The following is a 27,821-nucleotide window of genomic DNA, read 5'->3' as shown; positions in this document are numbered from 1 at the left end:
AGTACAGACTTCACTTTGGATAGGAAAATGAAAAAAAAAAAAAAAAAAAAAAGTGAATGTATGTACAACAAGGGGAAAAAGGAAAGAAGTTTGCCAGTTTAATGATTTAAAAAAATATTTCTTTGCAAGACAAGACACACAGAACAATCCTCCCAATACCCTCAGCATATAGAGGACTGGTGAAGAGTATAACGCAAACAATAATAGCCACCATTTTCACACAAACCTGATGAATGGTGTCAAAGACAATGAGGTAAATGTTTCTGTGAAAGAAAACAAGAGAAACAAGGCACAATTTACAATGAACTGTGCCAGTTAAATTCACATAATAACAAGTATCATTATTATCATCATGACGATAATAATATAATCATTACGATACAAAATATATGCAACAAAAATACAGACCGATTTATGATACAAGGCCTAGTGCCCTAGTGTACAGCTCTGCCAAAATAAGTTCGGCCCAGTTCAGTTTTTATTTTCAAGCCCCATATTCATCTTCTCAACAGGTCCTCAATACTGTAAGAGTTATAAATCACTGACGACAAGTTGGAAAGGAGAGTCTAAGCAGGCCTTGAAGTCTACCGGTCATGTGACATGTGAACGCATGATGACTATCTGACCACCAGGCAGGACACGCACAGTTTGGACGGGCCGATGCAGTCATCATGGCAGAAGGCGCCACAGCCCTGGCACATGATCATCGCCTTGAGCCGACAGGAGCACTTAAACGCCACGTCCTCTGGGGCGCTGTCCGCAAACGCTTGGATGCTGAGGGCCGCGCCCTGGCCGCCGTTGCGCGGCCGGAGCTGGAGCACGCCGTCCGTGATGCCCCGCGACAAGCCGCTGCCGTCCACTACGGACACGTTTGCGGTGTAGCTGAAGCCGGACGACACACCCATGCCCCCGGCCAGAACGCCGCCCACCCCGCCACCTCCGCTCTGCTGCAGCTTGGGCAGTTTCTCGTACAGCTGGAAAGGGAAGGAGGTGGCACACGAGGAGGGTGAAGCCTTTTTGCCTTGCTCCTTTTTGGCCATCCTGGCAAGGGACATCTCCATGTTGAGCAGTCCCTCCATGGCCCCTCCGCCACTCAGATAGTTGTCCATGGAGCTGAGCGGCTCCTTTTTGGTAACAACAGATGCGACAGAAGCAGCAGCTGCGGGGCCGCTCGTCCCAGCCGGGGCGTTTTTGGCAAGAGCTTGGCAAGAGGGGCGTGACGAGATCTCGTTCTTCACAGCGGAGGCGGGGGAAAGCTGCTGCTGCTGGTGCAGCTGCGAATGAGGGGTCGGGGCCTGGGGCTGGGCTTTGGTGGGACGCCAACTGATCTTGACCGTGGGCACGACCTCAGAGGGGCAGAGGTCGCCATGAGGGGGTGACGGGCCATCGGGCGTGGTCCGGCAGTGGGGCGGCAGGAAGCTGTTGGGGGGTTTTTCCGGAGAGCCGCCGTGTGTAGGTGGCTCTTTGATCACCGCTGACTCGTACGCTGCGGCGCTGTCCGACGGGCGCCTTGAAGAGGAGGAGGAGGAGGAGGAAGAGGGGAGGGACGTGATGACCGGAACCGCGCTCGGAGGCACAGTGCCACCTGGCTGCTGAGAGTGATACTGCTGCAAGGTTGAGACCCTGTTTGGGGAAGATTCCTCGAACAGACACACCAGTCGCGATGGCATCGGACCCAGCACAGATGAAGCATAGCTTCTGCCGGCACCTGGGGAGGCCCGGGCTGACGCCACTTTGTTCTGGTTCTGAGGGCCGACCGACTCAGCAGATTCTGCAGGTCCCGTGCTCTCGGAGGGGCTTTTAAACCGAGGTCCAGGGATGTGGGCATGAGGACCAGGCTGTCTGCCAGGCTGGGGACCTGGAGAGCTTCCGGGAAACCTGTTGATCTCCAGCTTGCTGGTAGAGTGTGGCTGAGGCAGAACCTTTTCAAGGGGAAGGCTGCCCTGGAGCAACTGGGTGACCAGTGGGTTGTTGGCCTCAACTGAGGACACTGGCCGGGCTGATCCCAGGAGCTTTTTGACCGCCCCGGTACTGATTGATTTCATGGTTTTGACGTCCTCTGCCCCGTCCGCCTGGATCACTGATTTTGCAACACCGCTACAGTCATTAGTCCGGTGGCCCCTGCCCTGGTCTCTCTCGAGTTGAGAAAGATGAGGCTGTGGGGGGTTCTGGACTACACTGATGGAGGCGTGGTCCTGGTTTGAGACATGGCTGCGGATCAGGGGTTGTGTCTGGGACTGGATCACTGGCTGGTTTTGTACTCCATTCGGGAAGCGAGGCTGAATGACGGACTGGCTCTGGCCAGAATCTGAGCTGTGCGTCTGAATGACTGGTTGCTGGTGCTGAGGGGGAGGGCTGAAAGTGCAGGCGATCAGATGACCTGGGTTCTGGATGACGGGTTGATTCTGTGGCTTTTGACTTGGTACCTGTACACCATTACAGTCCACAGCTCCAGGCCAGTCCACCTGGTCATCCTCTTGGGTCTCGTTCTCAAAGTCTGACGCAGTTTCCGTGGAATCGCTGTGTTCTCCGGCGTCGTCCTCTACTGCCGGGTTTGGAGGATGAGGATTCTTCACGTCCAGAGCCCCATTGTTACTTCTGTGGGCTTGTGACTCCCGGTCTCTGACTGTCTGTTCCTTGTGTCCCTCCGACTGCCCAGTTCTTACAGTAGATGAGTCCTGGTTGACTCTGAGGTCTGACCCATGCTGGATAACACCAGCTAATACCGGTCGAAGGTCTGAAGCTTCACCTGACTCAATGTCCCAGGCTTGAGCTAGCACAGCTCGTGTCCTGATGACGTCCATGCCTTGGGTGCCAAACCTGGGCAGGGAATCTGGTATAGACGTGGGAGCCAGCGATTTCTCACTCGACGCACTCTCTACTTTAGCAGCAGGAGCGGCGGACTTATTTGGTTCCACTACTTCCACTGCCACATCCTGGAGACCAGCAACAGATTCTGAGTTGTTGGACGTCTCTTTTGGAGCGTCTGGTGCCTGCTCAGAGGCCTTCTCACAGGGACTGGCGGATGACTTCTCCTCCGGACAGAGCTCCTCGGTCCGAGCCTGTGAGGCCGGGCTGCCCCTTGTTGAAGGTGAGGGGGTGGGCGTTTGAGAAGGCTCTGACGGGGGGAAGGAAGGGTTGGAGGAGGTGGACGGCGATGGGGCCGTCTTTGGGGTGGAAGCCGCCAGCCGCTCAGTCTCTACAGCAAACAGCTGTAGTTGTGTTCCAGACGAATGAGAGCTCGCAGGCGAGCTCTGTTCATCCAGGTCTCCTCGTCCTCGTCCTCTTCCTCCTCCTCCTCCTCCTCCTCCCGGTTCGATAGGACCCGGATGCTCTCTGGCCCGCCTCCCACTGCTGCGATCCGATACCCCAGAACTGCTCCCTGCGCTCCCCCCGCTCGTCCCTGACCCGTCCCCAGTGGCTGCAACAGCAGCAGCGGCTTCGCGCTGGGCGCGGGCCTCCTTGGCGCGGGCCTTGATGTCTGCCAAGGTGCGGGCTCCCGTGCCGGAGCGCCGCGACCCCTCGTTCGGGGGCACGATGCGGGGACAAATCTGGTACGTGGGGACACCTTTGACCCACGGCGGTTTGATCCTGGAGAGCTGAATCTGGAAAGTTGGGAGAGAAAAAAAAAAAAGTTTTCAGATTATCAGACATTTGAATTCATTCAGTCCATTAACACACAAATGACGAAAGTGACATACCCGTATTGGCGGGACCTTGGGCTCCTCTGTTGTGGGCTGCAGCTTTTCCGAGTGGACACAGTCAACTGTGTTACGAAAGGACTGAGACTCGTCGAGACGCGGCCTCTTCTCGGGAAAGCTGGTGAAGGCCTGGGACTCGTCTGGCCTCCTCTTCTGCTCCTTGGCCTGTCCGGCCGGGCTGGCAGCAGGGCTGCTCTCCCTGCTGCTTGCACCGGTGCCCGCTGTTCCCGTGGTGATGACTGAAGCACCGTCGTCCAGGGGGTCGGTGGCCACGGCAGCCGTGGAAGAGGAGGAAGAGGAGGACGACGATGAATCTGAGCTGGCAACAAAGGGGCCCTGCGTTTCAGAGGTCGACGATGGAGAAGATGAGGGAGATGACGATGAGGACGAAGACGACGAGGACGATGAGGGCGAAGAGGTGGAGGCAACAGTTGGTTCTGGCACGTCAGGAAGCAGCCGGGCAGAGATATCTGGCTCGACGCTACAGGCCGTGGAGGCTGGAGTGGGTGTGGACACCTGAGGTGGTGAACAGGGTGCTGCTTCAGAAGAGGCCATGGGAACTGCTGCTGCTGCTGCTGCCTCCGCTTCAGAGTCCGCGGGCGGGGCATCGTCTCCCTGCACTGCTGTAGAGTCAGGCAGAGGGGAGGAGGAGCCTGCAACGGAGTCCGTGGCAACCTGAGCCTCCGCGGCTTCAGCTGGTGTTGCTGCTGCTGCCGCTGCCGCGGGTGTTGGCTTGCGGAGAGTACGCCGAGCCCTGCGCCGCAGGTCTGCCCGAGACCGCCTCCTCATGCGGCCCTCCCTACGCCGCCTCCCCACGCTTCGCCTTTTTGGTGTCGTTCCTGTGGTCGCTGTAGCAGCGTCACTGTCCAAAACAGGGCCTGCTGTGTCTGCTGCATCTGGTGCATCGCTTGCGGTCAGTTTCAGGGCCTCCTCCCGAGTCAAACCAGACCTGACAGATAGAATGAACTCCTTAACACACAATCTAGGCTTGCTAAGACATGTGACTTATTCACAAACACTGTGCACCATATTAAGCTTTTAAAATTTCTTGAACATTAACATTTGAATATAATGTCAATGGTTCCCACCGTTGCCCATGATACTCCTCAAAGAACTTCTCCTTCCAGGCCTCGACCTTCTTCTCTTTCTCCATTTCCTGTCGGAAACGTACCTGCATCTCATGTGTGAACTCACCTGAGTCAGGGAGAAAAAAATAATAAAAACCCATAATTCAACAAAAAGATCTGTTCAACATTCCACCATAAATTGGACCAGACAATGCTACAGTAGGCCATACCTTCAGCAAGCCTTTCCTTCCAGCTCTGTGAGGCATGGGTGAAAAACTCATTATTGAGTGCAGAGCTGCTGAGACGAGCAAGACCATCTGGACCAACCTACAGATGGAAAGAGACACCAAGCACTAAGTAACAGCACGGTAGACATAAGCAGCCAAGGGGTTAAAGGTTCAATTATACAAAATAATGCTCATAAGGGGAGACCTACACAATCTTAAATTTTCATACCCCAGTTATACTTTTGGATTTTAATTTTTTTTTTACTTATCACAACATGGTACTAAATCCCTGCACATTGGCTAAAAATACATTTAAATGTGTATGGATTAGAACCAGTTGAGACGTTTTACACAAACCTTCTTTCACATTACCTTTGCAAAGTGTGAAAGAGAAGCCATAATCCACAATGCGCTGAATACACACTGCCACCCCATATCAAGTGTTTTGCTTACATGTTAAAGACACTCAAGCATCCATTATGAAAGGAGACAAAAAACAAGCTAATGCTGGTTCTGATCTGGAAAAAAAAAGAAAGAAAAAGGGGGCATGTTCCCATACCTGTCGGTCAACCTCAGGTAAGAGTTGCAGAAGCTGCTGCTGAGAATGCGGTGGGAAGGCTGCAAATGTTCGCATGTTGATGAGGGCACGGATGTTGGTGTTGACTAGAATGGATCCTGGTGTCTCAAAGTCCACCTCCACGCCCCGGTTCCTCTTCATGGGCCCTGAAAACACAAACACCTTGAGTCAGAAGTCACCACTTTGAACCCACAACACACTCCCCTAATATGTTAACTCCGTTCCTTTCAGTTGGTGGCAGCGGAGCAGTGCGCAGCGTTATTCGTTTGCACTAATCAATGAGGGGCTTTTTAGTAAGCGACCAAAGGGAATTTGCCATGGCTTACAGACCACAGTCTATGTTCAGTTAGCAACAACCAACTTTCATGACCGCCAAGGCCGTGAGGAGGCACAATGTTAACAGCCAATATGAATTTCAGCAGTCAGTGAGCAGCCAACACAATCGTGTTTTGCAATAACAACCCAAGACCAAGCATTACAGTGAGTAGCACACTGTGAATTTCAACATTGTGCGACTGCGCACACAAGACACCTAGACTGGGGGTTTCTACGCAGCTATAAGAGCTGCGCTAAGCTACTTCGTCAGCTTGGTTCTAAATTTGTGCTTTTATTCCACTGACATAAATGATTGATATGCAATGGTAACAAGAAGCCCTCCTTCTTGCAGCGATTGGAGGTTGATCTCAGGGCCACGGATGGAGAGTATGAGGTGAGTGTTTGGGGGCATGAGGTTTGAGCAGAGGTAAAAGGGGGGGTTGAGGGGCATCTTCTCTCTAACTCCGGATACCTGAGCGAAGGCTGCGCATGTTCTTGAAGTGCTGGGGGCGCTTCCAGCTGCGCTCAGAGCGGGTGCGCAGGGTGGGGCCTGGACCCCCCCTCGAGCCTTCCCTGCGCCTCCCTGGGCCTCCTGGGGGCAGAGGTGGGGGGTTGAGGTGGAGGCTGGTGAGACACTCCAGTATACCATGAGGAATGACACAGTTTAGCCAGAAAGGGAAGAGGTGCAGCAGAAGACCACAGAGACTACAGGCAAAGAGTATACAGGTGTGTGTTTTAATAAAAATAAAAACTTAAAATTTTAAATAAAAAAAAAAAAAAAAAGAAAAAAGGGAGGAGAAACTAAGCTGGTTCCCTCTGGGCTCAGAAGCTGGAACGAGGGAGGCGGCTTTCAAAAACACGAGGCTCAGAGACACTGATTTAGAAAGGCCCTGCACTGAGAGGTTACAGGTCAGTGTCTGTCCTCTTCAGAAAGCACCGAAGTCTGGATTAGGTTAACCAGAGAGTCACAAGAGGCCACCAGCAGGAAGGAATACAGGGAGGGGGGGAGACTGCGGCAGAGGAAATCCGCAACAATACACAATTAAGAGTCTGCGCGAAATAAAAAGCACCGTCAAGCTGCACTTGGAGACGGGTAGCGGGAGAGAGAGGAGGGAAGAAATGTCAGGGGGAAAACAACTTGTCTAACCTGATGAAACATGCTCTCCATTGACCTTGAGCGGGGTGAGAACCACACGGGGCATCATCACGGGCTTTTTCCGCTGCCTCCCCGACTGCAACACACAAAACACAGGGCAAACAGTGAGCGCTAGCCCAGGGGAAGGGCAATGGAAAATTTGAATGTGAACATGTAAGGTAGCACACACAAATAAATCAAGGGTTTGAGAGGTTTTAATATTTAACGCCTAAACTTTCTGCTCTGTCTAATTGTTTTATAGGGCTGTTACGCTTTAGAGCACGGTTTATTGAAACATTTAGCATTAACAAAGCATTAAATATGAACCAACAACTACAGAACCTGTCCTCTGTCTACTGATGTAGGCAAATGCTCACAATGCCTTAAACAACATAAAAAGCTTGTGTATAACCCTGATCATTATAGTCAAGTGGGGATAATAGGTATGCTCCACAGCCATTTTTAAAAAATCTGCCCTATAAATTATACATTTTGTGGAAATAAATATACAATATTCAGACACGAGATGAACAAACCCAGTAGAAGCCTATATTTTCAGTAGAATCTGTGGGCAGAGCTGAGCCTTGAGAACCTGAGCTTTGTAGGCCTGTCCATCCCTACTTTTAACTAGTCCCTTACCTGCCCACCTATTGAGATACTACAGCCATAGCAATAAAACAAAAAGTCAGTAGGTGGCAATTATAGTACTCCAAGGTAAACTAGGTAGTAAGCTCTGTGTAACAAGACGGACAGATGTGCAAGGGTGGGTTTATCCTCCGGCAATTTCTTACATAAAGCGACGAGCGGAGGAGCGACAGTGAATGACAGGTCAGGCTCAGCAATAAAGGAAGTTTTTTTTTTAATTAGACACGCTATTGGTCAAATAACATTTGATAATGTTACAACATGTAACAGACTTTTACAACATGTGACAGACTTTTACCGTGTTTGCTGACCATTCATTTACAGTGACAGCAAGACTTACAGATCTAACGTGAGAGGTGTTGCGTTGCTCGAGCTGTCGCTTTATTACTGGGGTCTATGTTCCCGCTAATTCCATACAGCAGCTTCCTTGCAGACAGAGTGCAGAAGCCTGCTTCTGCTTACCAGAGCTTTTGGCACCAGCTTCCAAAGGGCTTTCATCATGACCCACCACCTCTATACACAGCCAAGCGCCATTTATTCCTTATGCCTTTATCAGCATCTTTGCCATCGTCCCATGCTTTATAAACGTGCTGTACACTATGTTACCAGTATGCGAAACACAAAAACACACTCGCAGGTGGAGACACAGCTGGATCCGTATCAGTTTGGCAACTTACTACCATTAACCCCCACTTACTACCATTGTGTCCCTGAGCAAGACACTAAACCCTTAGTTGCTTCAGGGGGGACTGTCCCTGTAACCACTGATTGTAAGTCTCTCTGGATAAGAGCATCTGATAAATGCTGCAAATGTAAATGTAAAAATGCACAATGTGCTTGCATATCAACCGCCAAAATGAGGTTTCCAGAAAGTTTCCAGATAAACTGCATGGGACAGTAGATTTACAAACCTAATGTCTATTTAGTACCTCTACGGTACAGGTGACTGACCCCACCTGCCTCATGTTGGTTACAGTTTCCAACCATTCAGTCTCCTAGAAGAAATCTACCGCAAAGCCATGAATATTTTTGTTACTGATTTGCCTTACATATTTTTATTTATTAGCAATGTCTTATTGTAGTTTAAAAAGGCATGTAAAGTACAAACCTCAAATCCCAATATTAACCAAAAAGAAGGTAAGTGTGATGCAAGTAGGTCAGTGCTGGAAAGGTGGGAGAGTCACTAACCCGAGTCTGAGGTTCTGTGGAGCAGGAGGCGCTGGAGGATGTCTCATCAACTGAAGCTGGAGAGGGGTTAGGAAAGCAGTGAAGAGGTCAGTAACCGCATTTTTTTGTTGACTAATTAATAATTGTTGACTGACTGAATCACCATATTTGATGAGAAGTTTCTTTATATGTTTTTGGTGCACAGACATACAGGTCAGTTAAAAAAATTAAAAATGCATTGCCATGGCCAAGGCCAAAACCTCGAGTCTGAAGGGGGGGTGGGGACATACAGGTGAACTTCATAAAATTATATGACTCCAGATGTATATAATATCTCGGCACAGGTAGCATCTATACCACTGCTGTGCTTCGTCTAAGAATAAACAAGGAGCTGTAATCTCCAAAGAAAGCAAGGGAGTGGAGGGAGGGGGGAAGACTACCTATTTTTGGCACAGAGACCAGGCATTGACACAGATTCAGCTGTGTTTGCATGGCCTAAAACAGAGCTTCTAAAGCAACGGACGCAGGACTCGAGGTACCACTCTCCTGAATTGACTCCGCTGATATGAACAATCGTTCCATTCTGACAGTAGTCATGCTTCTCTTCCCCTGCACCAGGCAGACAGACGTGCGGTCTTTGATCTCGTAAATTGGACGCTGAAATTGCACCTATTACCGCAGCAGACTGCTAATACATTTTTGCCACTCAGTATCCCCATTTATGCTTTAAAAGGAGTTTTGTGTTTGTGCACACAAATACAGCACTCATCTAGGTCACTGCTGGCTGTATAATGTGCTACTGTAACTATGGCAACACACAGTTCTTCAATGGGGGGAGGGGAAAGAAAAGTAAAATCAATGTCTCATATGCTTTCATCTTAAGGCACTATTTTCCAGGAGAATGTTTCTTAAGATGACTGGCCCATGTTCAAGCGTGCTAATTATACAGATATTTCCACCAATCAGCATGGCTGGGCATTTATATAATATATAAAAAAACGTCATGCTCACCATCATTCTCACCACTAGCAGCGGCGGTCTCTGTAGAGTCGCAGCTCTCTTGCTCCGCCCCTTCGGCTGCGCCTACAGTTGTGGTGGAGGCTGTTGCTGCCGTGGTGGCCGTTGTGGCGTCTGCCCCCTCTGTTGCTGTAGGGCTCTTGGTCCACTGAAGTGCATTTTTCTGAATGCGGTGGAAGAACGTCAATAAGTGGCATCTGTGCGATTCGTGACAGTTCGGGACATATAACGTGTGGATGGTGATCAAACACACGTACCTTCAGGGTGAAGAGGCTCATCCTGCCGGGCAGCTTGAAAAAAATGCTGTTTTTCACTCTGTCACCTCTCACCTGGGAGTGCAGCATGGTGACCAGACAGGCCAGAGGAGCGGTACCACTAGTTAGATGAGTAAAGGAAAGAAAGAAAGAAAATGAGGAGAGTGGAATCCCCCACACCCCCCTCAAAATGACTACTACGCTAGCAAAAAAGAAAAAAACCCAAAAACACTCAAATTCTTGCCATTTACCTTCTAGATTTTCCACGATGACCCCATACGCAAAGAGGAGAGAAGGACAAACAAATCATTAGAAATCAGCGGCACTGGTCCAACGAACAACTTGCCTGGAAGCACCATAAACCAAGCTGTGAAACACACAAATACTCCCATGCACACAACGACTGAGGCTGGACATAAATCATGTTGGGACTGTAGACCGCCAGCGCATGGGCAGATCCACGGAACGGAAAAAAGTGAAACAAGGGGGGTCAACGGGATGGCCAGAGAAGTGCGTTCACCTCATTTCTTTCAGTCCTTTGGTCTGGATGACGTGCAGGATCTGTTTGGGTGTCATCGGTGCATCGGAAAAGTTCTCCAGCACCTGTGGAAACACCGGACTACGGCTTAGAACAGGAAACACACAGACACACAAGCTAGATTCACTAGTTTATCTGAGAAACCCCTCCATCATAAGGCTTACATGATGAAAACATTAGCCTGATGGACCTTTTGAAAGTGAAGTGATTGTCACACGTGATACACAGCAGCACAGCACACAGTGAAATTTGTCCTCTGCATTTAACCCATCACCCTGAGTGAGCAGCGGGCAGCCATGACAGGCGCCCGGGGAGCAGTGTGTGGGGACGGTGCTTTGCTCAGTGGCACCTTAGCAGATCGGGATTCGAACCAGCAACCTTCTGATTACGGGGCCGCTTCCTTAACCACTAGGCCACCACTGCCCCAATGACAGTACATGTTCTCACACTACCTTTGAGTCAAAAAGAGGAAATGCGTGGTCAAAATGATGGGTGGCAGTAGCCTAGAGGGTAACACACTCGCCTATGAACCAGAAGACCCGGGTTCGAATCCCACTTACTACCATTGTGTCCCTGAGCAAGACACTTAACCCTAAGTTGCTCCAGGGGGGCGACTGTCCCTGTAACTACTGATTGTAAGTCGCTCTGGATAAGGGCGTCTCATAAATGCCGTAAATGTAAATGGTGAGGTCACCGGGGCAGCACGAGGCATGAAAAATACTGACGACCACTAGTATATAAATAAAGCAAGCGTATTAGTGGAAAGGTGCTAATGAAGACAAACCACAGAAGCAAATAAAACACTAACTAGTTTTATGGAATTAATCAGAATTATTAATTAATTAAATCTGCCATTTTGGAGAAAAGGACCCGACCCGCTGCACACCATTCTGCGTCATGACGTTTTTGATGGGACATTAACGCTAGCCTTTAGCCTCGCACCGACAGGGGAGCGTGCAAACCAACACACCACGAGCAGACGAGCGCGTGCAGTCTGGAGGAAGGAACTGTGCGAAAGCAAACAGAAAAAAGCGGAAATGGGCGCAGGCAGAGGCGCCACAACTTGTGGATTTCCCCACACTCGCCGCTCTAAATTACACCAATCGTTTTTCTCATGCGCACAAACGCTGTTCGCTCATTATGCGGTGCTTACTGACAAGGCGAAAAAAAAAATTTTTCGCGTGTGCAATTAAAAGTCCACCCAGGCACGGGAACACACACATTTCCCATAAACAACCCCGCAGATTTCAGTTCCAGTAACAGCCCACCTCTTAAAAGGCCCATTCGTTAAACGTCTACTGACCAACACCAAGTGATGAGGTCTAAACCCGAATGACTGGTGGCAGCGGAGCTGGTCAGGATCCAGGCCCACAAGCACGTGCAACACGTTTCACTCGGTCGCACATGCCTTATGTTTAGTCCCAAGTATCATCAGAACTGCTCCTTTAACCTCAAGGGATGTACAGTGCCAAGAACGATGCTAATGAATGCCAACTGGCACAATTAAGGAAAGGAAGCGGGATGTTAAGCCGCTCAAACAAACTCAAACAACAAAAACACAAATCACTGAGTTATCCCTTGGTTGCTTCAGGGCGGCTTCTTAACAGTGAACAGATAAAAGGACTCGACGAGATCCTCTGCTAAATGAATAAACACATATAAAAAGGTCAGCACTGAACTTGGCAAATGTGTCATATATATATATATAAAAAAAAAAAAATTTGGGGAGTGAGTGTGCGGTGGAGGCGACAGCCCCACCCACTTCCTATCAAACTGCTATAAAAGCCACACTTAATGAGAACCACACTTTTTAAATGATGCCATGTACAACCATAAAAGAGAAGCTAAAAGCCCTTTTTCTCAATAGATAAAAAGGGGAGCATTAACAGTGTAAACTGTCGCTTTATTCACAAAACTCCAATAAATCAAATGTTTAAAAAAAAAAAAAAAAAAAAAAAGTCCCTGCTTGAAAGTGCATGATGCTACTCTCTGACCTGGGGCAGATAATCCCTAGACTTTGGCTAAACCTGTGCTGCAATGGATGCTCTCCTTATAACCCGGAAGGCTTAAGATCTTAAAAAATACAATTTGGAGGCATCGAGGGGACGGGAGGAGAAACCGAGAATGCACTGGACTCCGCATACAACCCCGTCTGCACCAGCGCGAGCGTTCTTTCAGAGGGGCCAGAAAACTAACTGTGTACAGTACCGCACCAGGACTTCCAGGAGAGACTAGCCATGCAGTCACCAGGCCACGAAAGCTGCCAAAACGCATCCTTGTGCGAAGACCCGCACGCTCCACGCTACCCCACACGTCCGCAGTCCCGTGCCGCCAACCTGCTCACACTTGCCACCCCTCCACATTCTGCGGTGCCACGCTGGCCCGGCAACACGTGGAGCCCGTGGAGAACCACAGGCCGACCCGGGGTGACGAAAGGGTCACCACACCCACGGCAACCGGCACTCTGGGAGATGACAGGCCGACAGGCCCCGACGCAGGTATACTGCTTCAGGGCGGCGATCACGACATATTCCAACACAGAACACAAGATGCGGCACATAAAAAAAATAAACACTACACATCAAGGCTTTTAACACACACACGTGTGTATAAATGTAATATTAGGCAAGGGGAGCTCGACCAAAAGTAGCAGGCTTGTCACAAAGCCACCCAAAGGGCCCCTGGAAATAAAATATATATATTTTTTTGTGATACACAAGCCACGTCCACGACGGTGATGAGGAGCGTGGACACCGTGGGTGCTCGGCCCGGTGTGTGCAGTTTAGCAACACGGCTCGCAAACAAAGGGTCAGACGCGCAGGCAGCCCCGCGTTACGCGCGCGTCAGACGCGGCGCACGCCTCTCCACGCTGACGTGGGCACGTTCGAGAAAAAAAAAACAAAAAAAAACGAACGAACGGTATGTGCATTGCGACACAAATCGGTACTGTTATTATTACTATTAAATATGAAAAAAAAAAAACACGGGCTGTGTACTGAACGCGTCCCCGAGCGCCCCCTCGAGCTGCTGCGGGGAGGCGGCCACAAATTCGGCCCTCGTCTCACGCCATCCGGTCGGTTTCCACTATTGTTCGAGGAGACAATAAAACAGCCCCCACCCCCGGAAGGAAATAAAACGTAAAAGAATAACGACAAAAATCATGACAATAATAAAGGCCATTACCATCCGGGCCGCCTCTGCCCACGTGCGCTCCTTCTTTCTCTTCTGCTTGTCCTTCATTTCCTCGTCCTCGGCTGGCTGGCGGACGCGCCTGCTCCGGTTGCACCTCGGCTCGGGGTAAACGTGCGGCGGGGCGCGGGGCTTCTCCGTTCTCTGTCGCGCTCGGCGGACCAGACCTGCTCTCAGTCCACGTCGGCTGCTGGGCGGCGTTCGGGGTATCGGCGGCGGCCGCTGCGGCGAGACTAGCGCTCCTCCTTTGTACCGTAGCCGGGCTGGTAAACACGAACCGAGCGCACGGAAGCGTCGAGCATACTGCGGGGAAAGCCGCACTCGGGAACGCAAGGCGGGCAGGACGCGGCAGCCGGGGTCAAAGGTCGCGCTCACTGCAGGAATGCAACACAAAAACAGCGATTCCCATCCCCCCGCTCACTAGCTTATCAAGCCAACGCCACACAGCAGAGACGCAGACGTGGTGCGTGTGAGCCCGACCACTCCCTGTTCACTCCGTCATACCCGTCCGGAGGCTGCACTTCACACGGACCGCCGCTGGGGGCTCGGTGTTTGGGAGAGTACGACGGCCGAAAAAAACCTACGGCTCGAGGCTTAAAAAGTACTAAATGTTTGCTACGCGCCAGGAAAGCTACGTTTCCTTTCGGTCGATGAAAAAAAAAGAGAGAAACCAACTCGCCCAATCGCAGAGGGAAAAATTAAGCTGGTTACAGTACAGTACGCAGGTTAACGGGGGTCACGCACTGCTGCTAGCATAGGGCTAGTTTTAGTGACACCACATCGAGATTAATCAAAAGTTGTGGGGTGGTCCCAAAGTGTGAACGAATGCATCGTAATATTTAAATCTCGTCATAACAATGCCGCAAATATATGTCATAATACGTGCTAGACATCTCTATCCAATTGGATGCGCGGGTGTAGGCCACGTGACTGTGTGCGGCCTTTAACAGAGTCGTCGTTCTTACCCTTCGTGACCTGCTTTAGGAGGTTCACCGACGGGCGCGTTTAGATGACATTGTGGCTCGGCCTCGGTACGACACCGCGGAGCCAAAATGGCGGCGTGGTCGCGACTGTGCAGCCTCACGTGACATACAAATGTATTTCACACGCATGACAAACATGTTCAGTTTTCTCACCAGGCTTTAAAGAATACGCATTTAATAAAACGTAAATAGACAAGAGTGCGTTAGGCATTCTTGGGTCTGTTTTCTCAAAATGTCTTATTGAAAATGTAGGAATAAAAGACGATTGAGATGCTGAATTGAGAATACCAAAATGACAGGTCTAATGACTCAGTTAATAAATGCGTTCACTTCCGTCTTTACAGCCCTCAAAGGTACAAATACACGTAATACCGCAATCGAAAGCTTTTTGATTTTACATTAAATTATACTGAATAAATGAGCACAACATAAAGTCCTCAGCCGTCTGTAGCAGCCGCGCTGCGTGTTTATAATCTCTCGTTTATTTCCCGTCCATCCGAGCAGCGCCACGCCTCCCACTTCCCTCGCCGGGAACCGGAACCAGTTCCTCCTCCAGAACGTGACGTCACGGAAACGCTCACTTCAGGAGCTGCTGCTGCTGGCAACTGAGCTTTAGCAACATTTGTGTGACGGGGAACATCGGCAAATCTATATTTCGACGTGTCTACATTTCTTCTCCACCAGTGGGTTGCTGAACACACACACTCGCTTTTTTTTTTTTTTTTTGATGGGACGAATGCTCACACATGAAAGAGAATTACACCATGCAACATCGACAAAGACCTGAGAAAACCACATTCGCCAATGACTAAATGTGTAATGTTGTAATTAATACACATGTAATAAAAATATAGGCATATGTAAAGGATTTTAGATTGTATGGTCAGGTGCCATATGCCCCTAATTCAATTTAAATAAAAATCTATATTTGAGTCAAAACATTGTACTTTAACCCTTGAGATTTAATCATAAATGTAATCATATATAGTTAATAGGCGATTTGAACATGATAAACAATCTCATTTATTAGCATTCTTTAAAAATACTATGATCACAGGGGAAAGACATGGATGACATCTGTCTAGACTGTCTGGTGCAGTTCACTGAACTGCCTAAGCAGTGTATTTTTCCTGCATGCTCACATGGCAAGTGTTCAGGGCTGAGGCTGCACCCTCACAAGAGAGCGTCTCACTGAGGCACTGGAGATCTTCACATCCTTACACACGACTCAGTACTGCAGATTACTCACTGGCAGCGGCTTGAATGAGGTATGAGGCTGGATTCAACCAGGTTATTCAGCAGCCAGACCAGTCTCATGGCTTTCATCAGCAAAACAGTTTTCCAAGGGAGGATGTAAAGAAATAACAATCCAACCAAAGACTTAAACAACAAATTATTGGAAGGCTAGAACTTTTCATTTGCATACTTTCCAATTAGGTCCACTTTTGAATCAAGCAGTCCACAGATGGAAGCCGTTTTGAAGGATGCAAATACTTATGACGGGCTTCTCTTAAAAGGTCTGTCCTTCCACTGTCCTCTCAGAGACGTGTCCCTTTTTTTCCCCCAGTGTGATGTGTCCTAGGTGTCATTGTCTATCCTGTGAGCTACAAGGAGAAATTGGGAAGGGGAAACGTGTTAATGTTTAAAAGTTCACAAACACTAAACAGCCCTATAACACGCCTTGTCCACTGAAATGGTGCAGATGCCAGTGCCCAGAAAATATTGCGGGTCAATACAACAATGTCAAAAACCTACACAATACAGCAATTAAATTATTTTTCTGCCATGTCCTTTACCTCAACTTGCCTCATTTACTCTCTGAAAAGGTAATTCTGTCTTTCATTGAAATTCCAAATGGAGGCCAGCGTACTGGTACCAGAGCAGTGGAAACTGGGTCTAGATGTTCCTTGAGTGTGTGGAGCCACTGACTATGGTAGCTGGGACTTAAGAAACGGTTTATCGGCGCACGTGTACAGACGAAACTTCCTCAACAAAAATGAGTCTGGAGTCCCAGTGGAACGCGGCGCTCGTTACCAACAAGTCTGTCACTTTAAAAGCTCCGTTCATTATTTGGAAACCCATTTCAATTAAGTACAACTGAAAACAGTTCCACTGATTAAAGAAGCAATAAAGCGGTCCTTTAAACTAACACAGTATCTCGTGCATCAGCAGAGGTGGGTTCGACTAAATCGTTATTTCAAATGTTGTCAATGATTATTTATTAGTATTTTTGTCATTTTTCTATTCAAACCCATGTTTTTATCATGGAAAACACAAAGAAAACTTCTAAAAGAAGTAAATGTTTTAATGGTAGTGTATGTAATTAATGCTCATGTAAACAAGAAAGAAAAATGACTAGAGTTTTGTTGTATCTAAGCACTAAAAACTAGGGCCAATGTGACTAGCTGTTCTTACATTGTTTTGGTATTCGAAGGGGTTCTGTGTCACCAGATAAAACCTGATGCATCACCCCACGGAACTGGTACAGAATCTTCAGACTCTTCTCTTCACCCACACAGGGATCATAGAACCCAGGTAAACCAGCCTGCGAAAGCAACATCTTAGATGTCACATAAAGAAAAGAAATCTCTTCCACCCATGCATATATCAGTCACAATCCATTCACCAGTCAATTTTGCATACGGTCAGAAACTAAGATGACGTGAGAATCGACAGCATACATTCTACCCAATAAATAAACAAACAAACAAACAAATAAATAAATATTACCTTCGAAGCTTCTGTCAGCATGAGTTTAGAGTCCTTTACCAGACATTGTAGCGGCACAGTCACATCAATAACCCTTGCCCGTTCATTTTTCCGACTGCTGTCTGTCACAAACTTCCCATACCAGGCATTGAGAATGATTAGACCTGAAGAAGGACAAATACCAATCAATAATGTCCACTCACCATCTTCAAGACTGATCAGTTGAGAGGAAATTGATTAGCGGGACTGAGAGATGAGTTATTTGGACTCACCCATTCTGGACTCCTCGGCTTCGATGATTCTGCGCACAGACTCCTGCATCAGCAAAACCTTGACAAAACACAAAGGATGTCAAATCACACCACTGCCGTATGCACAAAGAGGCAGAGCGCATTCATCATCCTGACAAAGCAGCCCATGAGCAGGCAGAGGAGGCCGCCCGCCGCTGTTATTGTTCCCCATCACATAGCCGAGCCGGGGAAATAAGATGTTCTCTCCCGTGAGGGATTAACACAGATTATGATGACATCCCTGTGGATGTTGGGAATACAATTTTCCACTCACGGCAGACTCCGCCTCCTGCTTTTTCCTGGCCATGTCAGAGGCTGAGCTCTCTCTCTGCTTCTCCAGATCCCTGCAAATGGGAAGGGCAGAAGGCATCTGAGGTCACAGGACAGAATGCAACTCAGCAAAACCCAGGACCTCATTACCACTTACAAGAAATTAAAAATTTAAGAGTACAGTTCTTTCTAATGCCAACTGATGGTCTTTAATTTTCTGCTTCATAGAGTTCCCCAATTTGAATAAATCTGTCCAATAGTGCACATGAGTGCACTATCTAAGCAGACTCATCTCCTGTGAACTCAAATTGATCAACTGAGTTGGTACTGCCATCTATACAAATAGCATTTTTGAACTTAAAGAATATCTGGCAGGCCAGATCCACATCCAATAAGACTTACTGTTCTTTCTGGGCATGCACATAGGGCCTAATAATTAGCCGCTGGATGGCAAGATAGAAAACCAGTGGTCCGACGGTGGCGTAGAAAATTGCACTGGGCATAAGCTGGTCCGTTAGGTGGATGGGGAAGAAGTACGTCTGGCTGGCCCGGTTTAACCTGTGTGGAAAATGACATCAAAATGTGCTGCAGGTTTAAAACCTTAAGACAGTCACAACACTGCTAACAAATGCTCATTTAAATATTCCATCTAATTTAATGAGCCTTCTGCAGGGTTCTTACACATTTTTACAAATGAATTTCCACAACTTTCTTCCTCCAAGTTTGTGCAGCCTGAGTCGGAATAAAATGGGCCCAGTCATGTTCGGGTGTAGATCAGATGTAATTTACATGACTTTTAAAAGGAGACACACAGCTGCAGAGGTGCTGGAATATGGAAACAACGTATGTGACTTGGTTCACTATGTAAAAGCCAGCAAAGATACTGCAGACCTGCGCTACTTTTAAACATTGCGGCTGTAAGAGTAGAAAACTGTTTCTTGCACAGTCGTATGGGAACTTCAATATACATTCATGTGTCAATAAGATTTCAATGACTTTTCCATAACTATACATGTTTATTTTGTATTACAAAACTTTTCAAGACCTGAGAATTCCCCCCCCTCCAATTCCATGATTTTTCCAGGTTCTTAATGACCGTAGGAACCCTGCTTCTAGTCTTCAGACTAAAGATCAGTAGACCTGCACTTTTGTTCATTTGGGATCAAATGTTGTGTCAAGGAGAAAATGCATAAAATTGTGTTATAAATGCACTTACTTGATCTTGAGAGAAACACCCTGTGGCACCCCCACGCTGACTGTCGCACCCAGAACGCTGTGCCTGCTAATTTTGGTCTCAGCGCCGTACTCCACAACAGTACCAAAAAACCCTGATCTGCACAGCACAGAAGAAGATGAACCGGTTTGTATTAATCAACCAGCAACCGTAACAGTGATGGGTTTCAAGTTGTGGGATGTGATGCGCTCATACTTCACTGAGCCCTTGATTTTGGTCTGGTCATCGTCTTGAAATTTGTACTGGTAGCTCATCATCAGAAAGGAATGAGGAATCCCCAGCTGAAAGGTCCAAGAAACTTTACTTCAGATTAGATTTTTTCCAAGCGCACAACATTATGTAGAGTTTTTGCAGTTTTTCGGAACTGCTGCAGTTAGACCCGCTGTTTGAGAAGATGGAAAACCTGGAGGAAATCTGAATGGCTTTTATTACTGCCTGGCAGCATATAAAGTTGGGACTGAAATTGTCCTCTCTGACACTTTGTCCAAAAGATAGAGCAGGATGTTATTCTGAAACATATAATCTCAAAGCAAAAAAAAAAAACAAGACACATAACAGACACACACAGGTCTGTATATAATACAGCTGCATGTCACCAAGCAGACAAAATGTCCACGTTGTTTTTCCAGCACATGTGCATAGACAAAATCAACATATCAAATAAAGGCTTACGCCTCATGGACAACGCAGACTCATGGAGCAGGCATGACATTTAGACTGTATATGAAGCTGCACCTACTCCTGGCATCCCAAGCTCACCTGAGCGGCGAAGGTGAAGTGGCTGGTCTTGGTGTCCCTGACAATACTGGTGTTCATGGAGGACTGGGTGCCCCAGCGCCACTGCAGGTATCCCATGGTGTTCTTATCCAGGTGCCTCGCCAGGACCGTGGTGAGGCCGGGCCGCACTCCACGAGATGAGAACTGCATCCCACACTGAGCTGTCATAAAACTGTATCTCACACACAAGAGACATGAAAAAGACACTTCATTTAGACTAATATTTGTAACAAGCCTTAGCAGCTAAAATGGTAAGAGGTAGGCTTCCCAATCTTTCTAAACTGGAGTTAGTATGTTAGAAGCAAATTGTAAAAATGATTCCTATTATTCTTGGACATCAATCTATTTAAATAATTGATTTAATCATAGTGATTACTTCTGTGGTAGACTGTCATTTCCCCTGTAACATACCTCAGGTTGTGATCTTTTTTTTAGGCTATAAAATATGTGCATGGCTTGAATTTTATGTGTCTCCTAAACATTTTAAAGCACTTGTATTAATCAAAGCAGTACTGCAGCATGGTTCAGATTTCTGTACTACACTAGAGACCCAGTGGATGGGATAAAACAGAATGAACTGTCTGGGAGAAACTCTCTTCCACTAAGTTTTCTGGCAGGATCCTGTCGTCATGAGCAGAAAAACTTTGGCACTGACAGGAAAACACTGGAATTACTGCTGTAGAACTATGTATTTTAACATGGAACAGCAGAGTGAAGGCGTTAACATACACCTTCCCCTGGTCAGTGTATATGAATTCAGACTGCCCTCCAACGTGCTCAGGAACTTCTTCTCCTGCACCATAGAGAGCATCCTGACGGGAAATATCTCAACCTGGTTCGGGAACAGCACCATGCAGGACAGGCGAGCCCTACAGAGGGTGGTTTGATCAGCCGAACGAATCATCTGTACCAAACTCCCTGACCTTCAATCCATCTACAGCAAACGGTGCTGCACCAGGGCCAGGAAGATAGTGAAGGACCTCACCCACCCCAACAATGGACTCTTCTCTCTGCTGCGATCAGGGAAGCGCTTTCGCTCCCTGAAGTCCAACACAGAGAGAATGAGGAGGAGCTTCTTCCCGCAGGCTGTCCAAGCTCTCAATAACAGTACATAGAACTCCAGCACTTTCACTTCCAATCACTCTGGACTCTTTTGCACAAAATCACTTTGCACAAAATGACTCTGCACTTTTTACCTTACTGCTCTTTTTCTCTTTTCTTTAAACATTGTAAAAAAACTAACTCATTTGCACACCTTCACCCTACCAGTTACACATATTTTATGTTAAAGATGTAAAAGTTTAATACTTGGTTATGTTTTTTTTGCATATTGGTTCATTGTTTACTTGCAACATTTGCAATACTGTGGTCTGTAGCAGTTGCAAAAAGCATTTCACTGCACATCATACTGTGTATGACTGTGTATGTGACAAATAAAATTTGAATTTGTTATTACTGTAATTTCTTTAGGATTGAAATTACATTAAAATCCAAAAAATGCACAACAATCTTTCAACTCCAGTCTTGCCAAACTGCTTGGGTCCTGGGTGAGCAGCCGTGTGAAGCACCTGAAAATCGATTTATTCTCACCAGCGAGCAGTCAAGTTGCGGAAAATTTTCAGTCCGAAGAGGGGTCCGTGTGTGTCTCCTGCTCCAAACTCCACCTGACCAGAGAAGTCCGAGAAACCATTAATCATCAGACACAGAGGTGGTGTCCTCCTGAACATCTGCCTACTACAGGAAAAATCAAACCTCAAGAGTACAGAGCAGAATACAGGGTTTTATGGGCTGAAGCAAAGCCTCTCAAGTCTAAATACAATGTGGGTTTGAGACAAAAAAAGTGAGAGGAAAGAAAAAAAAAGAGAGAGTGTGTGTGTGTGTGTGTGTGTGTGTATGTCACCTCTCCCCAGCCCTTGGCTGATGTGACTCTGCGCAGTGCCAGACTAATGTTTCCCCCTCCATTGCCATTGTGTGTTGAGAGGGAGCCTGACAGGACAGCTGTGTCTGAGGTGGTCAGTGGAGCCTACGCATAAATATATATAAAACTTCATACACACATTCATATTTATAGGCATACATATGCTAGTCCAAACAGTGTTTACCTCAATAGACTGTGAAATGTGCATTTTGTTGATCTCAATATGAGGAAGTCCACCCCCAGGAACATCATCGTAGTCTTCATCGTATCGATCAAAAAGGTCTGTGGCATCCACACCCACACTGATTGTCCCCTGAGAAGACAAGACTTCAAAAAGTTACAATCAGGATCATGATGAGATATGGAGTAGACACTTGTAAGTGGGTCACAGGGAACACTATGACCTTAGGGTTGGTCCTCTGCTGAAGCCTCCTCTCCTCTCTTTCTCTCTGAAGGCGCTCAAACTCGTCCCGGATCTCAGCTGGTGTTCGCTTCCTCTCCACCACCTACAAGAATCACAACTATGGTCACATTTGTATTGCCGTTTATCTGATGCTCTCGTACAGAGCGACACCGACGGGTTCAGTTTTCTGTAGCAAATTCAGTAATTTAGTACTTTTACGCAAGGTTATACATGCGTAAATTTAAAATAATTATTTGTTTTCACAACGATGCTCTAAAATCTCCTCTTTCAGCCTGAAAATAAGCCCATGAATGAAAATGCACTGACAGACCACCAACTTTATAGTTATGATGATGAGTTAGTTTGACAACTATGGCTTGTAGCTCAGTCATCCTGTGTGTTAAAAAGGAAAAACAGTGCACTGTTTATGCACATTACCCACAAACCACCGCAAGCTCTAGCACTATTTCCTTCCACACCTGACACATGCAACAGGTTACAAAGACTTCCCAGATACTTAACAGTTTCCTTTACTTATACTTGTTTCTTGCAGGCCATAACACAATTCAATCTATCTGACCATTTAACTGGACGTAATGGTGTTGGTTTATTGAAGACTTGTGAAGAACAAAAATATCAAACAGGGAACATTCCAGTTCAAATATCCAGAGGATGGCAAGTCTTGTTTTAAGATTTAAAGTTTTGAATATGTTTGAGAGTTGTTTTTAGCCAAAGGATAAAAACATAATTGTGAGATTCACTGAATTGTGTACCCCTTTGATCATTCATTAATTAGAAATGTGTGTTCTGAGATAACATGGCTAGACATCCTGGCTGTAAGGGCCCTCACCTCCCATCCATCTACATCCAGTCCTCTTTTACCATAGATATCGTAGATCGCTCTGGACTGCGGGTCACTTAAAACTGCAGGAATATAAAACATTAAACAGTCAAACTTCAACTTTTAGAGTTTCTAAATAAATTTTAAATATGGATTAATGAAAACCCTTGGGCAGTTTGATTTAACCATTCTAAAGTGTAAAGCTTTTCATTTGGATAGCGAACATACCTACCTTCATAAGCTTGGTGCACCAGGTTGAAGAGCTGCTCAGCCTGTCTCTTCAGTTCAGGATCTCTGTGCTTGTCAGGGTGGTAGAGCATGCAGAGTCGCCGATAGGATGCTTTAAGCTCATCTTGTGTAGCCTGTCAAGGGAAGCAGGGAGAGTATGGAAGATTTTAAGCACAAAAATTCAATCGGCAATTCACTGCAAAACACAAATGCAAAACGATTTGCAAAACTAATTGCAATGCGAAATGCAATCTTTTTTAAATTAATACAGGATTGCATCGGCACTTTGGAAATTGAAATTTGCTAAATTAATCGCTGTTTGGATAATTGTGCAGAAAACCCATGGCAAAACGGAATGCAGTGAATTGTTTTTTTATTCAAAATACTTTGAAATGAACTAAGGATTGAATCAGCACTTTGCACATTGAATTGCCAATTTCAAAATGTAATATCAGACAACATGCTCAGATTGAATTGACAATTGCATGCTCTGATTTAATACTGCATTGTCAATCGCCAAATGAATAGCCATTTGATATTTTTGTTCTAAAAATCTTCCATTGGAGAGTTGCTGAGATTAAGCCTGAAAGTACAGTCGTGCGGTGCATTATTAACTAGAAAGACAACTGTCGACAGTTCACCATTAGTGCAAAACGTCTTCGAATTAATTCGCATACATTTTAGACTCAAGACACGGGGGAAGGACGCATGTTACCTATCCGCAACTGAAGAGCAAAACACCAGATTTTCCGGATCTCCCGGCTACGTCGGTTCAAATGCGAGTCTGAGGAACACGTGACGGGGCTAAAATCTCCTGAATGGAGGAAAAAAGTTCATCTCGGACCGCAGGTTACGGCGCGACCGACACCTGAACTCACGCCCCACGCCCCAGCGTCTTTACTCCGCTAGGAAAGCGAGTGCGGAGCGGAGCTAAAAGTACGTGCGGGCAGAGCCAGCGCGCCACGCTGCGCGGAGCAGCCGCCACATCGGTCAGCGGCGGTAAGGGGGTCATTCTGCCGGCGTTCGCCGACGTGGGTGAAGAGAGACTCCTCGCGTTTCGCCATTTCACCGTCCGCTCTCGGTCCGACTATCCCGCGAGCGACAGACGTTACCTCTCTCCTGACGTTAAGAAGCGAGTAGTAATCGTCGTTATCAATCTCATCCTCCTCCAAGGCCGCCGCCATGTTTACAACCTTTCGGCCCCGCCCGCCCGCTCGCTCGGGCGCCGCAGAATCTCTCGCCGAGCGAGACACGCGGTTGAGGCGGTCGCGCCCCCTGCCGCACGGGAGCGCTGTCGGCAATTTCAAATCTCGCGATAGCTTGGGAAGGCGCCACTATCTTGGGCTAATTGAAGAAATACATTGAAGAATTGAAGGAATACAAATAAACAAACAACTAAAAGCACTTATGTGGTTTGTTAACGCTAGTCAAAGTCCAAGGAGCCCCTGTGTGGTTGTCGTTCAGACCCGTAATCTGAAGGTTGCTGGTTCGAATCCCGAACCGCCGAGGTGCCACTGAGCAAGGCACCGTCCCCACACACTTGTGCCCGGGCGCCCGTCATGGCTGCCCACTGCTCACCAAGGGTGATGGTTAAAAGCAGAGGACACGATTCGTTGTGTCACCGTGTGCTGTGCTGCAGTGACAATCACTTCACTTTCACTTACAATACAAAATTAACTAAAAACAGCGCCATTTTCAGGGGCATTCGCTTTCTTTTTAAACATTGCCAAGGGTTATTCTCTTACCCATTAAAAGTCTGCAGAACTATTCACACCAAAGGAGAACTATTCCCGACATTAATTCCTAAGACTATAGACCCTCGATGTCTATCTGACTGGTGTGAAGTTTAAGAGTGATTTAGGGCAACTGGGGGGCCGGGGAGGGAGGCTCGTTGCCAGGAAACGTCCATTCGGTTCCATCCTAGCGCGATCCTTCCGTTTATTTGCTAAAATAGCTTTAACCCACAGCTTTCCAACTCGAGGTAACCTACGGTGTTTTTTCTTAAAAACATTTCATTGGATTCTTCGATTGGTTCCTGGTGCCAGCGCGCCCACGCGACGAGGAGCTGTCTTTTCAGCACCACCGCCGTGTTGCCATATCCGCTTATTACACGCGAGTTTCAAACGTCGACCGCCTGAACAAAATACAAGATCAAATGAGCGAAATACTTACACATACATGATTGTTTTTATTTTTAACTGTTTAATATAAATCAACTAGAGAGTTTCCCAGGCCTGGTCACAAGTCCCTCTTGGATCACAGACAGCCAGAATGAGGCGTAAAACTCAACGATGACATTCATTGACATTCACTCGCTGAGTTGCACCGTTTCAATCAGTGCTACATTACACGCATGCACGCCAGTACATTCATCAAAAAAGGTTTTGCACAATTTCAAACACTGGACACGCACAATGGACGGGACGATTTCTGAGAGCATGATGTCAGTCTGGCCGGGACAAATATGGCTAGAATTCAAACTTGTCACCTGCATTGAGGTCATCGCACCGCGCAGAAATTGGGTTATTAAACAGGTTGCCAGATCTACGGGGAGGGGCACGCCCAACAATCAGGGATTTTGGCTGTCCGAGATTCGGACTGAGGACGGTTATTATTATTTTGTGATTAAAATAACAATAATAATAATAATAAATATGTTTCATGTTTCCCAACATAACTTATCACGTGTCCTGCTGCACAATAGTCTCTCCCGCGTTAGTTATTTGCAATAAACCCCCAATGAACCACGGCACGCACCTGAACATATTTATGAGCGCAATTCCGCTGAGAACGAGCGGACGTGGCAACATCGCGTCTTGAACCATTTTCCGCGATCAAAGTCGCTCGGCCGCGGCGAGCAGCCTATAATATCGCGAGGCGTGCGTGGCTTCTTACGCCGGCGCGCTAATCCCGCGCCGACGCCGAGCAGATTGGTCGGTTCTGCGTCCGGGGCTCCCGAAAATATCCCCCTCCCGGCCAATGGCGTCGGCGGACGCCGCCGGAGCCCGCGCGCCGCCGCCGAGCCCGTGAGCGGTTCACGCGCCGCGCGGTCAGTCACCGGCCGAGAGCCAATGAGCGGCGCGCTCGACGGCCTCGCCGCGTGACGCGTCGCGACGCCCTCCTCGTGCTGCCCTCGCCTCGCCGTGCCGTGCGCGCGCGTGGTACCCACGGTCGTGAAGAGGAGGTGGAGGATGTGGCGCGCGGAGGGGAAATGGCTGCCGAAAACAAGCCGGAAGGTAAGAAGAGGCTGCGCGCCGGGGTGGGGGGAGAAGAGAAAAAACAAAGCAAGAAAAGACACGGAGGGACGGAACGAAACATTAGCCGGAATAACAACCGTAAATAAGGACGCGCGGCGACGCGCGGTGCGAGAGGCGCGCGCGCGCGCGCGCGCGCGACGCGAGGTCGAGCTCGCGTCCGGCCGTTTTAAAAACGCGCCTCCAGGTAAATAAATAAGATGCCCCCCTAAACTGGCACAAGTTCCGCCGTTTTATTCGCCCGGCTTCTTATGTAAAACTGAAGAAAATGGGGGAAATATATAAATATATAAATATATATATACATATATATTCATTTTTTTATATATATAATATATATACGTTTGGTCCCACCTCCGCAAAAGTGCACGACTTCGCTCCTAATATGTGAACCCGTGTGTTTTGGGTGACGGACCCCGCTGTGTCGTGCACGGTTCAAAAATCATCAAAATAATGATATACATATATATATATAAAAACAACCCCGCGGCTGGAAGTTGGACAAGCCCGGGAGCAGGACGGGGACTGTCACCCCTGCGTTTCGTCCCGAATAGCAGCAGCGATGGAGCAGGCGCGGCGCCGTGTCACAACAGAAATAACTCCGTTTACTTGGGAGGAAGAAAAGTGACTCGAAACGCACCCGTGCGACAACCTGGCCACGTTGACAATAAGATCGCTCGGCGTATGTCGCCATGACGTTCTCACGTTGTTATCCCGTTATTCTTTTCAAATGTTATCAATATGACTGCTGTTGTTGATGCTGCTACCACCGCTGTTTGGCATCGGTGATATTAGACTTGTGTAGATTTATTCCACGGCCACTTTTTTTTTCTTTTTTTCATTTTTGAAACGTATGAAAACATAAGAAACAGCTGCTGGCGGCCAAGTGGCCGTCCGTCCCTGACCACGCCAGCAGGTGGCGACGTGGAGTCGGTCGGGCAGAAGCTGGCAGGGAGAATAGTCTCAGAATTCATAGTCTCAATTAAGCCGGAATTCACAGAAGAGCCCAGAGCAGAAAGAATTAAACATATTTCAATGTTCAATAATTAACACGTCAAGTTCTCCGAGGCGCCTTAAGACTT

General features: G+C 47.6%; 3 protein-coding genes across 8 annotated transcripts in view; 1 reads left to right on the top strand and 2 right to left on the bottom strand.

The window, feature by feature from the left end:
* Nucleotides 1-84: 84 nt before the first annotated feature.
* On the bottom strand, nucleotides 85-14,870 carry asxl1 (ASXL transcriptional regulator 1). 2 transcript variants are annotated; one of them, XM_028994408.1, is made up of 13 exons: nucleotides 13,827-14,870; nucleotides 10,626-10,708; nucleotides 10,357-10,359; nucleotides 10,109-10,226; nucleotides 9,846-10,014; nucleotides 8,856-8,911; nucleotides 7,035-7,119; nucleotides 6,360-6,479; nucleotides 5,555-5,718; nucleotides 4,999-5,095; nucleotides 4,790-4,895; nucleotides 3,702-4,650; nucleotides 85-3,605 (listed from the first exon to the last, which is right to left on the bottom strand). In XM_028994408.1, the coding sequence occupies exons 1-13, from the start codon at nucleotides 13,881-13,883 to the stop codon at nucleotides 618-620; spliced, it is 4,995 nt and encodes a 1,664-aa protein (XP_028850241.1). In that variant the 5' UTR covers nucleotides 13,884-14,870; the 3' UTR covers nucleotides 85-617. The 2 variants fall into 2 exon arrangements, with proteins under 2 accessions (XP_028850241.1, XP_028850242.1); XM_028994409.1 differs by lacking the exon at nucleotides 6,360-6,479.
* Nucleotides 14,871-15,814: 944 nt separating this feature from the next.
* On the bottom strand, nucleotides 15,815-24,718 carry dnajc11a (DnaJ (Hsp40) homolog, subfamily C, member 11a). 2 transcript variants are annotated; one of them, XM_028993674.1, is made up of 16 exons: nucleotides 24,598-24,718; nucleotides 23,490-23,619; nucleotides 23,267-23,340; nucleotides 22,418-22,519; nucleotides 22,198-22,326; nucleotides 21,996-22,118; nucleotides 21,686-21,759; nucleotides 20,078-20,267; nucleotides 19,514-19,599; nucleotides 19,301-19,417; nucleotides 18,487-18,642; nucleotides 18,089-18,158; nucleotides 17,797-17,854; nucleotides 17,546-17,688; nucleotides 17,231-17,360; nucleotides 15,815-16,419 (listed from the first exon to the last, which is right to left on the bottom strand). In XM_028993674.1, exons 1-16 carry the CDS (start codon nucleotides 24,667-24,669, stop codon nucleotides 16,394-16,396), a joined length of 1,680 nt encoding a protein of 559 aa, XP_028849507.1. In that variant the 5' UTR covers nucleotides 24,670-24,718; the 3' UTR covers nucleotides 15,815-16,393. The 2 variants fall into 2 exon arrangements, with proteins under 2 accessions (XP_028849507.1, XP_028849508.1); XM_028993675.1 differs by lacking the exon at nucleotides 24,598-24,718 and having other exon boundaries at nucleotides 23,486-23,624.
* Nucleotides 24,719-26,413: 1,695 nt separating this feature from the next.
* Nucleotides 26,414-27,821, top strand: part of camta1a (calmodulin binding transcription activator 1a) — a 319,797-nt gene continuing 318,389 nt past the window's right edge. For all 4 annotated transcript variants that reach the window (XM_028992546.1, XM_028992547.1, XM_028992544.1 and 1 more), the window contains exon 1: nucleotides 26,414-26,721. In XM_028992546.1, coding sequence (XP_028848379.1) covers nucleotides 26,697-26,721 — 25 coding nt within the window. In that variant the 5' untranslated portion in view covers nucleotides 26,414-26,696. The remainder of the gene's footprint in view (nucleotides 26,722-27,821) is intronic.

The sequence above is a fragment of the Denticeps clupeoides genome, chromosome 10, assembly GCF_900700375.1.
Source record: "Denticeps clupeoides chromosome 10, fDenClu1.1, whole genome shotgun sequence".
NCBI lineage: Eukaryota > Metazoa > Chordata > Actinopteri > Clupeiformes > Denticipitidae > Denticeps > Denticeps clupeoides.
This window is presented reverse-complemented; position numbering and strand designations above follow the sequence as displayed.